At 42.7% G+C, this 15,000-nt stretch overlaps 1 protein-coding gene across 1 annotated transcript in view; it reads right to left on the bottom strand.

Moving 5' to 3' along the window:
- LOC125045725 (phenoloxidase-activating factor 3-like) overlaps positions 1-5,861 on the bottom strand; it is a 21,644-nt gene extending 15,783 nt beyond the window's left edge. The window contains exons 1-3 of the mRNA XM_047643156.1: positions 5,770-5,861; positions 3,197-3,251; positions 2,518-2,571 (exon numbers count right to left, since the gene is read on the bottom strand). Coding sequence (XP_047499112.1) covers positions 2,518-2,571; positions 3,197-3,251; positions 5,770-5,861 — 201 coding nt within the window. The remainder of the gene's footprint in view (positions 1-2,517; positions 2,572-3,196; positions 3,252-5,769) is intronic.
- Positions 5,862-15,000: the final 9,139 nt, after the last annotated feature.

Here is a 15,000-nt window from a genome sequence, read left to right as displayed (position 1 = left end):
ACCTGCGCTTCGGAACAGTGACCTGTGCGAACAAGCTCCCTAGGCCGCCGACCTTAGAAGTCACCTGTGCGTCCTTCTCCCCTTCTCGTCTGCAAGAACCGAGATTCCCTGCATCACCGCTTTCTTCGTCTTCAGCTCACCCGCTGCAGCAGAATCAAGATCGATCCTGATTAGGTGGCCGAGCGATTTAATGACCTTCCCCCTCGACTTCCCACGGTACCCAGGACCCTACTGGTTATCGCCTGTGCCATCACTGACCTGCGCCCAGAACGTAACGACAATGGCGAAGTGCCCTCAGAGCAAGCGATTCCGACCCTTATAACTACAAGTTAACTTATATCTTGATTATACTCAAAATGCTGGTAAAAAAAATCCTTATTTTCAATCACTATGTTTGTAATCATTATTATTGACAGTTTGTAATTATTATTATTGACGATATTGTAGTTATCCAATGTTCACGATTTATTTGTATTGACATATCCAGTGTCCCCGACCAGACCTGTGACCACAAGACCCTTACACTGCTATAAAACACAGAGTCTATACTGGCATTTCCCACGGAAGAACAATGTTGCCATATTCTTATGTTTAGTGAATATTTTGTGAACCCTCAAAAAATCAGAGCCGGAGTCACTCTGCCCTCAGCATCGGCTCGGGCAACACCTCAAGCTCTCTCTCAGACCGCTTCGCCTCGCGGGCGTGGCAAGAGGCCTCGCTTCTCCGTGGGGGTCTCTGCCACGCCTGACCTCTGTTCACCTGCCATATTCCCGTGCAAATAAAACGTTAGAAGCTGCGACAACTTTAACTTAACTACTTCACCTCAAGAAGAGCAAACACTAGAACCATACAAAGAGAGACAAAGCATCCACCTATATATTACAGAGGGAGGGTGGAGGGGGAGCGGAGGGAGTTAGGGTGGAGGAGGAGCGGAGGGAGGGAGGGAGGGTAGAGGAGGAGCGGAGGGAGGGAGGGAGGGAGAGAGGGTGGAGGAGAAGAGGAGGGATGAAGGATAAGGAGACGATTCAAGGTTACCAAGCCATTCTTTTCCTACACGCACCGGCTATCGCAAGCACCATCTCAGAGCTATTCACATGTAAACGTACACATATGTCTGCGTGTGTGTGCGTATATATATAAATATATTTATATATGTTTATATATAAATATATATTTATATATAATTATCTTTATATAATGTCTGTGTATGTGTGCGTGTATATATATATATATATATATATATATATATATATATTTATATATTTTTATATATATCTATATATATTTATATATATCTGTATATAATTATCTTTATATAATGATCTATATATATTTTAAATGTTTATATATATATTTATATTTATATGTTTATATTTATATAAGTTTATATTTATATATATTTATATTTATATATATATATATATATTTATATATATTTATATTTATACATATTTATATAAATATTTATATATATACATATATATGTATATATTTTTATATGTACACATATATTCATATGTATATTTATGTATATATATTTATATATATACATATGCACACACACACACACACAGATATATATAATAAATATATATCTATATATATACACATATATGTATGTGTGTGTGTGTTTGTGTGTATGTATATATATACATATATACATACATATCTATGTATCTATAAATATACACATATATACATATACATGCATATATGTAAACATACACACATATATATACATATATATACACATATATCTATCAACACACACACACACACACACACACACATATCTCTATATATATATGACCTTCTGAAATTAAACAAAAAATCAAGCCTATAACGCTCCTGGAGGACAAAACACAAAAGCAGAATAAAAACTGAGAAGGAAGCGAAATTACGAGGCGCCTCTGAACAAAATCTGTATTCGTAACACAAGCTCCGTCTTACTCCCGAGTTTCCTAATGAGACAGTCCTGCGCGGTCATTCAGGTAACGTCAAAGCAGCAGTAACTGGAATTTTGACTCTTGATGTTGAATAATGTAGTCTTGATTCCATTCTGTTATTGTTATTAATTACTGATTTATCTATTTGTTTCTTTATTTTCTTTTGATGGGGCACGTATTTGGGGTTGATCTACAAGCGGGTTTCACAGCCTCTCTGGTTTATGCAGCACCGATGGATCTTTAGCACGAGTTTATGAATAGATCACTTTTTCAAACACTATCGTTATTTTGATGTTGTTTGCTCTAAGCCACAGGTGTGATATGCAAAATAAGTGCAAAACATCAGTTCATTATAAACTGGTTAGTGAAGATAAAGTTCCCTTATAAATTTCTAAAAAAAACTTGAGCACCATTAACATGCATATCAATACCTTTCACATTAACAGAAAGTTACTTAAAGGGCGACTCCAACACAGGCATAAGAAAATTAATTAAACCAACACAAGAGAAAAAAAACACGAAAACCCAGACAACTCAACCTGAACGAGTGAAGATCACAAGATTCTTTCACCACGTCTGTTCTCTCCAACAGCTGGAGGACCACTGAGTCTGACGTCCCAAGGGGCTGTTGCCGAGCGTCCCGGGCGTGTAGAGGTCTCGGATCTGGAACTGAAGAAATTTACTCCCTGTGTTCTGATAACGTTAATTTCATTACACGCATTACTATTATTGTTTTATCTTTTATTTATTTTATTTTATTTTTTAATTATCCTTAATATCATTTATTTTATTTTATTTTTTCAGGAAAAAGCACGTAAATTATTGATGATTTACCTGATGTTTGAAAGCGTGACGTGACATCGGTAATTTTGTTTTCCTTTTCGTCTATTCCTACCTTTCCCTATTTCCTTAAACACTCCTCTTTCAGTGGAAAAAACACCCTTTCGCAATCGATTTCTGGGGAAGGCTTTTATCTACACAAAAAGGTGCACTCACGCACACATAAACACAAACATACTCACGCAAACACACAATATACATATACATGTATGTATGTATGTATATGTATGTGTGTATATACATATACGCAAATGTATATACATTTTTTTTTTCTTAATGCCCCTGAGCATTCTTGCATAATGTATATAAATAAATAAATATACATATATATGTATGTGTGTGTGTGTGTGTAGGTGCATATGTGTTTGGCTGTGTGTGTGTGTGTAGTGTACACACTACTACCACCGCACCCCAAGCAGACCCAGACCTAAGTCCTTCCCACTAAGATGCTGAGGAAGACCAGTCCTGGGAGATCGTAGGGAGAGATAAAAAGGCCCGTAGACAATAGTTGTCAATCCTGTTGGCGGCTGAGTTAGTGAGTTAACTTTTCTCGCGGTTGTTTTGCTAGTTTGCATTTCATATCCTTGTTTTATTTGTCTGGTTTGTTTGTCTTTTGTGTCACTTTTTTTCATTTCGCTGGTTTGCTTATATCTGATTATTCTATTGTCATATTCAGTCTGCTGTTTATTGAACTATTTCGCGTTGTTTTATTTATTTGTGTACGTTGTTCTCATTTTTCGTCACTTCCTGCCTTTGTGTGTAATGGGAGAATCTTAATATAGTTTTTTTTAATTCTTGTTTGCCTAAGATTTATCATTTCTGTTGCATTACGTTTTCCTTGGCTCTCCTCTCTCTCTCTTCTGTGTGTACTCTCCTCCTTCTGCGCTATAGAAAGTACTCGTAACACACAGGGAAGTGAAATTTAGCCGAAGTCTTGTCTGTCAGTCTGTCTACCGCTTCTCTCTGTCTCTCTCTTCTCTTTCGGTCCCCTCTCTGCCTCTCTTCCTCTCTCTCTTCTGTTTCTAAGTCTGTCTTTCTCTCTCTCTCTCTCTCTGTCTGTCTTTCCTTCTTTCTCTGTCTGTCTGTCTGACTTTCTTTCTTTTTTTCTCTCATTCATTCTTTATCTATCAGTCTCCCTTCTCTCTCTCTCTTTCACTCTCTCACTCACTCACTCACTCACTCACTCACTATCTATCTGTCTGTCTCTCTCTCTATATATATATCTTATTCTCTCTCTCTCTCTCTCTCGCTCTCTCTCTCTCTCTCTCTCGATGTTATCTTTTTATAATTTATTAGAATTTCACTTCCAATTATTTCATATCCGTTATGCAAATACCATATGAGTATTTCTTTGTATAATGAAAGGCCACATTTACAGGTCATCTGCTTTCATGTAGAGTGGTATTTTTTTATACTCGCAGCCCTCCCCCCCCCCCCCTTATCAGTTTGCCCTGTATATACATATATATACCTACAAACACACACGCACACACACATCTCTTTCTCTTTAGAATTACCAGTCCAATTAAATAAGAGAGTAGAAGAAAAAAAAATACTTGTTTTTTTTAATCAAGTGCCGCACCTCGACGTTCCCCCGCCGCACTAGGAACGTACACGGGTATTTCCTCCTTGAATCATCTTTTATAATAACCTCCAAAGTCTCTCAAAACGTTTGTAAGGAAATCCCCAATAAAGACATAGTTTTCCTTGAAACTTTCACATTTCCAGAGATAATGAATGTAAATGCACCAACGATCCCTGCCATTAAGACCTAACCATATCAAACGACGATAAAGCCTTATTTACCGATAGAGACATCAACTCGTATCTCCAAAGGTTTTATAATCTCTTTATGGTTTAAAAGCAAACTCTTCTCTCTCATGAAGACACCAGGAACTATTAATTCGCTAAGCCAGATCTATCATTTCTCTTAACCGCCAAGTTGCCTTTTAGGATGGAAACCGCGGGCTGAGAATTGGATGGTGAGGGGGAATGGTGTTGGTGAATTGCTGTTTACCTTGTTTACTTATTATCAAGGTTGTTATTGTAATTATTCCTTTATTATCGATGCTCCTGTTCTCGATACTGTTGCCATTGTCGTTAGTTTTACCCTTATTGCAATTATAATTCTTATAATAAGTTACTATTTCTATCACCAGTAATACTAATACTATTCTTTTTGTCATTACTATCTACTCTTTATTAGCATTAACAGCATTCTCATTTTATATATATATATATATATATATATTCCTGTTTGTATTGACTCTAACACTTGTATCGTTATCATTATCATCATCATCTCCGCTGCCACCATTATCGTAATAACAATTATTAGCATTATCGTTACTTAACCTCTAACCACTAATTAGGCACAGTAAATCCCAAATAAGCTTTCTGCAGAGCCTTAATGATTCACAAAGACATATAACTATGGCTTCGTCACAACACGGAATATTTTTTAAACCACAGTATAATTCCAGGTCTCGCATGGGTGAGATGATTACCTGGGATGGATAGGCTGTTTGAGACGAGGTTTTTAAGTTTACTCTTATGCTTGACCTTGAATTGACATTGAGCCAATCTCTCTCTCTCTCTCTCTCTCTCTCTCTCTCTCTCTCTCTCTCTCTCTCTCTCTCTCTCTCTCTCTCTCCCTTTCTCTCTCCCTTTCCCTCTCCCTTTCCCTCTCCCTTTCTCTCTCCCTTTCTCTCTCTCTTTCTTTCTATCTTTCTCTCTCTCTCTCTATTTCTCTCTCTCTCTCTCTCTCTCTCTCTCTCTCTCTCTCTCTCTCTCTCTCTCTCTCTCTCTCTCTCTCTCTCTCTTTCTCTCTCTCTCTCTTTCTCTCACTCACTCTCTCTTTCTCTTTCTCTCTCACTCTCTCTCTCTTCCTCTCTCTTTCTCTCTCTCTCTCTCTCTCTCTCTCTCTCTCTCTCTCTCTCTCTCTCTCTCTCTTCTCTGTTTCCCTTTGTGCTTCATTACTTACGCATGAAAATCACTGCCCTTTCTTGATGCCCTGTAGAAGGCGTTTAGCGTTCGGGCAATGCTTGATCGGAACGCAAACACCCGACTGCCCATCGGGGGTTGTGCAGCCTGGAAAACAAATCAAGGCGTGACTTCATTGCCCGCCATAAGTGCAAGGCTAGTAAGGGGAATGATACAGCGCAGAAATGAAAGAGAAAGTGAGTTCTGGGATCTTGTGAAGTCCCGGAAAACGAGGATATTTTCACCGTTGGTATTTGCTACTTAGCTATCTCGTAGCCAGTTCGACCACAGCCGGATGCAGCGATGACGTCACCCAGAACGGTAGGGATTTTCCAGCAAGGACAGCTGTATGCCACAAGAGCGAATTTGACATATAAAATATAAAAAAGGCACAGAACATTTCCTTCACATCGAGTTTACAAAGTACGTTCATGAAAAAGGGTATAAAAACACATGCGTGTAAACAACGAATTTTCATTTAAAGAAGTATAAATAATAAAATAAAAAAAAATATATATATATATGTAAAAAAAATGCGATATTAGTTGGAATGAGACAATAAGTATCAGATGCGCGGATGAATTGATAACACAAGCATTCTGAAAACCTGAATAGCATTTACTGAATATACAAATACAGTTAAATCTAAATAACAAGAAATACGAGGTGGGTAACGATATATTTGTGTACGTGTGTGTGCGTGCGTGCGTGCGTACGTGCGTGCGTGTGTGTGTGTGTGTGTACGTGTGTGTGTGTGTGTGTGTGTGTTGTGTGTGTGTGTGTGTGTGTGCGTGTGTGTGTGTGCGTGTGTGTGTGTGTGTGTGTGTTTGGGTGTGTGTGCGTGTGTGTGTGTGTGTGTGTGTGTGTGTAAAGGCTATTAAGACCACCTTAAACATATGGTTTAGCAGGAGTAGTGAAAGGGACGGTTGGCTTAACCTCTTTTATTTAGAAGCGTAAGCAACACAGATATTCACACGGATACAAGTCTTGGTAAGGCTTAGTGCTTGGTCTGTCCGGAGGGCGGGCGCGGCGGCTGGCCTTAGCAGCCAGCCCTGACCCAACAGGCAGTCGGCAGGAACTCTCTGGAGTTAGCCACGTGGGAGCTATTTATACGTCTGATATTTGCCTCAAGGGTGACCCAACCTGGCTGGTTCTTGACTTGTAAACACTTCGTTCTTGCATGTGCTGTCCCTGGTGCATCTTCGTGGCTGCTCGTCCCTGTCGTCATCTTCATCTTGGTCCCTGGTAAATCCGTTCGTCCTCGACATCCACACGTCCTCGAAGGTCTCGCACAGGTCCTCCTTGACTTTGGATTCGTCCTCGTAGTCCTCGACCTCGGCGGCTTACTCGCCCAATGCACGTTCCCGCAGATCTCATCCAGGTCCTTCTTGCTCGTACCGACGTCCTCGTTGTCCTCGTCAGGATCACGGACGTCCGGCAGGAAGCGTCCTCTTCGAGCTCCTGGAGGCTGAGTGGATCTGCGGCGTCCAGGCTGTTATACGGTGTCATTACCACGTGGCCTTGGTCAATACCACGTGGCCTCGCCATACACCACGTGGCCTCGTGGTATTGACCGAGGCCACGTGGTAATGACACAGTATAGTGTGTGTGTGTGTGTCTGTGTGTGTGTGTGTGCGTGTGTGTGTGTGTGTGTGTGTGTTTGGGTGTAGGTGCGTGCGTGTGTCCGTGTGTACGTGATCTTATTTCTGCTCAAGAGGGAAACAGGTGATGATACTGAAACTTAAGTTAGGTCATCAATATTTCTTAAAGAGGTTTCTTTATGTGCATTAAGTGACTCATGTTATGAACTCTTATTATGAAATGGTATAATATAGTCAACACCTTCACAGCTCAAAAAAAATTTAATCACCTGATGTATTACCACTCACTAAATATCGATTCATTAAAACAGTCCTTCAAAATAGGGGGAAAAACATGGTTAAGATACACATAACACTGAGTGTCTGTATTCATTGAATTCAAATTATCAACATGTGACAGACCTAAACAGCTGAAGAGTCAAGGTCCAGTGTATGATTCATGTTGAATAAATTGCAAGTCAAAGAAGGGAAGAACAGGAAAACACACGAGTATGCCGAAGGCCCTTTCGATTAACGCCCTGAAGTAACAATAAAACGAAAAAACTTTTTTCCTCCTCTCTCCCTCTCCACCCCCCACTCATCTTTTTCTCCTCTTTTTTTCCTCTATTCCACCTACTCTCTTTTCTCCCCTTACTCTCCATGTCCTTTCTCTCCCCGTGTGTTTTCTTGTTCTTTTCTTTGTTGTTTTAGTCGCAGTTCAGGCCACAAACAAGAACTCACTAACGGAAACTGAATGCAGACAAATACGTATTATATATGCACCATATCCTGGCCTAAAGATTTTTTACCATAAAAAACTGACCATGGACAATAATTAATGAAGGATTACATACTCGTGCCGCTGTTCTGTGATGCCGCGGCGGACCAGAAGCACCATCGCAACGGCAGTCTCAGCCAGACAGCCCATTTTGCCGGCGGAGGGACACGGTAGCCAAGTCAGGGGCATTTCTTGAGTTCGTGCTTCTTTTTTTGTATATTGGTTTTTGTCTTTCTTGTATGAATCTTTATTTACTAAGCAAATTTGGCAATTTCTGGGTAAGTTCAGAAACAGACAAAATTTGCTTCATCATCATCATTTTGGGGCTAACGCCGGCAGGGGCGCATAGCCGCATCCACCTTTTGTTTCCACCTGTGAGGGTCCCTCATGGCGAGCCGCCAGGCAGGGGCCTGGCTCATCTCTAGTTCCTCACGACAGGTTTGACAGATTTGCCCAAGCCACGACCTTCTCGGTCGTCCCACAGGCCTCCTCCACCCAGGGTTGTCTCGGACAGAGACAACCTGATGGGCAGGATCATCCTGTGGGAGTCGAGCCAAGTGGCCATATAGCCTGAGTTGGCGATCACGGATTGTGCAAGTAACAGGTCCTGTACCGATCTCACGGTGCAGCCGTTGGATGGACACATGGTCCCGCCAACTGTACCCCATGATCCGGCGCAAGGATCTGTTACCAAAGGCATCAAGACGAGATTCCAGAGCACAAGATAGTGTCCAAGGTTTACTACCATAGAGTAAAACTGACAGTATCAGGGCCTTAAAAACACGTAACTTGGTCCTTCTGCACAGGTACTGACATCTCTAAATACTCTTGTTGAGAGATTTCATAACCCCTGCTGCCAAGCCAATCCGTCTACTGACTTCTTGGTTTGACAGCCCAGAGTCGTGAAATGCACTGCCGAGGTATATAAAGCTATTTGTGACTTCGATGTTTTCACCGCAAGCACGTATCGACTGGGCAGGGTCTCCTAGCAGGCCCCCAAAATCCTGGATCTTCGTCTTGGTCCAGGAGACCTCTAGCCCTAGGGGCTTCGCTTCATTGCTAAATGCATCAAGAGCCGCCACTAGGGTTTCCAGAGATTCAGAGAGTACGGCAACATCATCAGCAAAGTCAAGGTCTGTAACCTTGATATTGCCCAGAGTTGCTCCACAGTGACTTTGGACAGTAGCTCTACCCAGTATCCAATCCATGCGAGTGTTGAAAAGTGTTGGTGCAAGAACACAGCCTTGCCTCACGCCTGAACTAACAGGGAAGAAGCTCGGCAGGCCCCCACCACACTTTACAGCACTTTCAGTGCCTGTATACAGGTTTGCTATTAGTCCAATAATCCTTGTTGAAATTCCTCTTAGTCTCAGGATCTCCTAGAGAGATTCGCGATGCACCGTGTCAAACGCCTTCTTGAGATCGATGTAGGCTGCGAGCAGCCCACGTCCGAACTCACGACGGCGCTCTATAATGATTCGAAGCGCCAGGATGCGGTCTATTGTGGACTTACCAGGAGTGAATCCAAATTGCTCCGGCCTTTGGTGCCTCAACAGGTGGTCCCTGATACGTCTCAGTAAGATGTGCGTGACTACCTTGCCTGGTACACTGAGTAGTGTAATGCCTCGGTGATTGCTGCAGTCCCAGCGATCCCCTTTCCCCTTCCAGAGAGGGATGACCACACCCCTCAGCAGGTCAGGGGGAAAGGTACCAGTCTGCCAGATGGCAGACAGGACTGCATGCAAGCCCCTTGCCATAGGTGCTCCACCAGCCTTTAACAATTCGGGTGGGATGCCACAAACACCTGCTGCTTTACCACTCTTCAGCTTGGAGATCGCCCCCCTGATTTCGGTCAGGGAGGGTGGATCCTCGCTGATGGGTGGATCTGGCAGAGAAGTCTCAACAATACCCGCATCCAAGTTAACTGTTGGTGGATCAACCTTATACAACTGCTCAAAATACTCAGCCCAACGCACACGCTACCCATCAGGATCTGAGATTATCTGGCCACTTGCTGAGCGGACTGCGGTCGACTGTGAGGGGGGCTTGGAGTTCAGCTTTCTCAGAGTTTGGTAGGCAGGACGAAGGTCATTTACAAGAAAATGGCTTTCGACCTCCTCTGCAAGACTACCTGATAAACTGTTCCTTATCCCTTCTCAACAGTGATCTAGTCCTGCGCACCAGAGAGCGATGCAAGTTGCGATCCCCTGACAGTCGAGCCGCACGACAAGCATCTGTGGCTTCCAGTGCCTCCTGCGAGATGGAATTCTGTCTTGTTCTTGGGCGTTCACCAATGGATTCCTGAGCTGCATCAAGCGTTTCACGCTTGAAGGTATCCCACATAAGAACAGGGTCTGTCAGGCCCTCGAGTGCTGTGAGACGACCAGAGATAGCCTCGGCAAACCCCCGGGTACACTCGTCCTCCCTCAATCTGTCCAAATGAAACACCCTAGGGTGTTCATTTGGGCGACGGGGGGTTCTAAAGTGGACCCGGAGAGTAGCCACAACTAATCTATGATCAGTTCCACAGAACTCGGCACTTCGATACACCCTGCAGTTCTGGAGGATCCTCCAACGAGTGCTAACGGGGATGTGGTCGATCTCCTTGGCCACTCTACTCATACCGTTGTACCAAGTCCAACAATGCGGGTCAGAACGCTGATACCAGGAGCCAGAAATCATCAATTTCTGGGACCTAGCAAAGTCACGGAAAAGGAGGCTATTCCCGCTGCCAGCATCAGCTCCTGAGCAATGAGGACCGACAGATATCTCGTAGCCAGCTCAATCACAGCCGGATACCGCATTGAAGTCGCCCAGAACAATACGAATATCTCGCCGAGGACATCTGTCTGCCACAGATGCAAGTTTAGCGTAAAACATCTCTTTCACACCTCAAGTTTATATACATCCGTAGGAGCGTATACAGCAACAAGAGACATGAAGCCAAATGAAAGCTTCAGTCTCAATGCCATGATATGATCATCGACTGGAGTGACCTCAACTACCAAGGGTTGAAGTCTGCTGGAGATGGCTATGGCTACTCCCTGGAGATGGTGGCCATCGCTGCGGCCCGACCAGTAGTAGGTGTAGCCACCCACACTAATCATGCTGGTGCCAGGTCTTCTCACCTTCGAGAGAGCAGCCACCTCAACTCTCAGCTGCTTCAATTACCTCGATAGTAGTGGTAACCGATCGCAGGGAACGGATGTTCCAAGCCCCCATCCTGACAGTCCGGTTGAGGTCTAACCTCGGGCAGTCACTCCGGGTGGGCGCCACCTCTGCCACCCCTACCGACACCGCCCCATATAGAGGAGGTTGGCTGACTGCAGGCCCCATAATCCGCCTGCAGGGCTCCCTGGGGCTTTCCCCCACAAGCATCGCGCCAGGTTGGCGGCCACTGGGACCCAGCTGGGATGGGGGGTAACCCCCACTGCCCAGCCGAGTCCCAGCGGTCGCCAACCCAGAGGGACCCACAGCCCGCTGTACTTGCTGGGTAGGAGGGACTTTAGCCCTCCCCCCAGCACCAACAACTACACAGTTTGTTGCCAGTGGTTATCTCGGGGGGGCTGACTGGCAAGGCCTGCCTCCCCACAGCCGCCCATTAACCCCAGGGGGCGCGGGGGCAGGAGTTAGTACAAAGCCAGGGCATATCCACTCGCCGGTGGGCCATAGCTCCGTACCTTTAGGGCCTCCTGCTGCTCCAAGAGCCTCCACAGTTCAGCCTAGGACCGCAGGGTACCTAGTTTCCATGGGTGGACCACGAGGAGGCACTGCAGAAGTCTTGATGATGGAGAGGCTATGAGCTGGCAGGGGAGTCTTATGCATAGCTGCTCCCTTTTCGCACCAGGCTAGCCAGCGGTGGCAGCTGAAAGCGGGAAGGCATGCAAGCACTTAACGCTAACTAGGCTACCACACCATCGCTTCACATCACCCCGAGCATGAAGCACCCATAAATTTGCTTGGTAAAGCAATAATACGACAATATACGAGAACTATTCGATGGCAGCTCAGAATATTTTGAAGAAAGATGTGTGTGCATGTATATATGTATATGTATACATGCATATATATGTATATATTTATATCACAATCCGTAACTTGAACTGAACTGACTTATAGCCTGTATCCACTAGGAAATTTTCTTTCTCCCTCTCTCCCCATATTTCTTCTCCTCTTCCTCTCTTCTCTCTCTCTGCCTAAACATTCTGGTCTCTATCTCTGTCTCACTGTGACAAGAAAAGGGAATAAAAAGTGATCACTATACTTCCAGTATAATGTTCAGCGTGATAAGAGGGAGAGAGGGAAAGAGAGGACGGGAGAGTGGGAGAAGAAAAGAGAGGATGAAGGGAAGGGAGAGAAGGCGATAGACTGAAAAGGGAGAGATGAAAGAAGAGGAAGGTGAATGAGAGGGGAAAGGAAACGGAGAAGGCAGTGATGAAAGGTGAGGAGGGGGAGGGAAAGAGGAAAGAAGAGGGAGGGAGACGAAAGGAAAGTACAGAGAACAGAGAAAAAGAAGATGAGAATTAGGGGGAGAAGAGAGGAGAGGATAGGTTACAAGAAAAGAGATGAGATATGGAGGAAAGAAAAGGACGAAGAAAGGGGAGTTGACACAGACTCAAAAGTCTCTATCAGTTCAATTCAGTTTAACTCCGTTTTACCTTGACTTTGTGAGGTTTTCAGCACCCCCCCCCCCCTACCACAGACCATAACAATCACCCTGACCCTTTCATCAATCGTTCTATCCCTTTCATACTCTCTCGTCTCACCCATTCGTCTTTTGACTCCTATCTACTTCTCCTTGATCATCAGCATATGTTTTTTTATATATATATGTATATAATTTGGTTCTATTCCACTTGTTACAATGGTTATTCTTTGGTGCGATATGATATCTGCTTCCTTTTGCTTCTAAATTACCACGTGTGCAAGGAATGGTTACCATCCACTGGCAGTTGCAAATTGAACGCGGGTCAGCAGGATTGCTAGACGAGATTGCTTACGTTTAGGTAATGTGTGGTACCCAAGTGCATACAGCTTTGTTAGGTTATGGGGCCTACTGATTCATCATTGAGGTATATGATATCATTCCGTATGCAAAGGTTTCCTCCAACTTAGGATTCAGTCGAGGCAGGTGTTGACTCCTGTTAAATTCGTGATCATGAACTTAATCTTGATTGTTATTTCTATAGTGTCAACGCAATCATTTTTTAAAAAATAGAGTAAAATTTGACTGGAAAAACTATTACTGTGATCGGCCCTTTGCATATATAAGGTCACTGTTCACAGTTGTTCAATTCTGAACTATCTGACCTTGATGATGATTTACTCTTAAACACACACACACGCACACACATATATATACATATATGTGTGTGTGTGTGTGTGTGTGTGTGTGTGTGACGTGTGTGTGTGTGTGTGTGTGTGTGTGTGTGTGTGTGTAAAGTGCTCCACAGCAAAGATGAAATTAACAAAATTACCAAATGTCATGTTGTTTCGTTTGATGTTGTTTCGTTTGTTTTGTTTTGTTTTATTTTGCATGAAATAAATAGAATAGAAGTCTTTTGCTTTGTCAATGTCCAAGATTTCAAAAACGAAATTATGATTTTATAGAAGAAAATGTGTACATATCATTAACAAATAAAGAAAATGTATTCAAAGGTAGACTAAGCTAATTAATTTAGAAATCTGTACACTTCTTTCTTATTAAGCCAAATGTAGTACGTATGTCATTGGTTCCGAAAACATTATATACAACATACAGTCACCCTTGACATTGTTATTTCTATAGTGTCAACGCAATCATTTTCAGAAAAGAGAGTAAAATTTGACTGGAAAAACTATTACTGTGATCGGCCCTTTGCATATATAAGGTCACTGTTCACAGTTGTTCAATTCTGAACTATCTGACCTTGATGATGATTCAGTCTTAAACACACACACATACACGTACATATGTATGCACACACACACGCACACGCACACACCAAACGCGCACACACACACACACACACACACACACACACACACACACACACACATATATATATATATATATATATATATATATATATGTGTGTGTGTGTGTGTGTGTGTGTGTGTGTGTGTGTGTGTGTGTGTGTGGTGTGTGTGTGTTTAAGACTGAATCACACACACACACACACACACACACACACACACACACACATATATATATATATATATATATATATATATATATATATATGTGTGTGTGTGTGTGTGTGTGTGTGTATGTGCGTGTGTGTGTGTGTGTGTGTGTGTGTGTGTGTGTGTGTGTGTGTGTGTGTGTGTGTGTGTACATATGTGTATACACACACACACACACACACACACACATATATATATATATATATATATATATATATATATATATATATATATATATATGTGTGTGTGTGTGTGTGTGTGTGTGTAAAGTGCTCCACAGCAAAGATTAAATTAACAAAATTACCATATTTCATGTTGTTTCGTTTGTTTTGTTTTGTTTTATTTTGCATGTAATACATAGAATAGCAGTCTTTTGCTTTGTCATCCAACAAACCAAAAGGTACAATGTCCAAGATTTCAAAAACGAAATTATGATTTTATAGAAGAAAATGTGTATATATCATTAACAAATAAAGAAAATGTAATCTAAGGTAGACTAAGCTAATTAATTTAGAAATCTGTACAATTCTTTCTTACTAAGCCAAATATGGTACGTATGTCATTGGTTCCGAAAACATTATATACAACATACAGTCACTCTTGACATCGAAAGGAAATGATAGGAAGTAGGCGTCACTGGTTATCTTACCGACGATGATAACACCAGAAATTAATCACAGAAGGCAAGAGGTACATACATAACCTTTTC

This window comes from Penaeus chinensis, chromosome 37 (genome assembly GCF_019202785.1).
Source record: "Penaeus chinensis breed Huanghai No. 1 chromosome 37, ASM1920278v2, whole genome shotgun sequence".
NCBI classification, from domain to species: domain Eukaryota; kingdom Metazoa; phylum Arthropoda; class Malacostraca; order Decapoda; family Penaeidae; genus Penaeus; species Penaeus chinensis.
The sequence above is the reverse complement of the archived record's forward strand: the minus strand, read 5'-3'. Positions and strand labels throughout refer to the sequence as shown.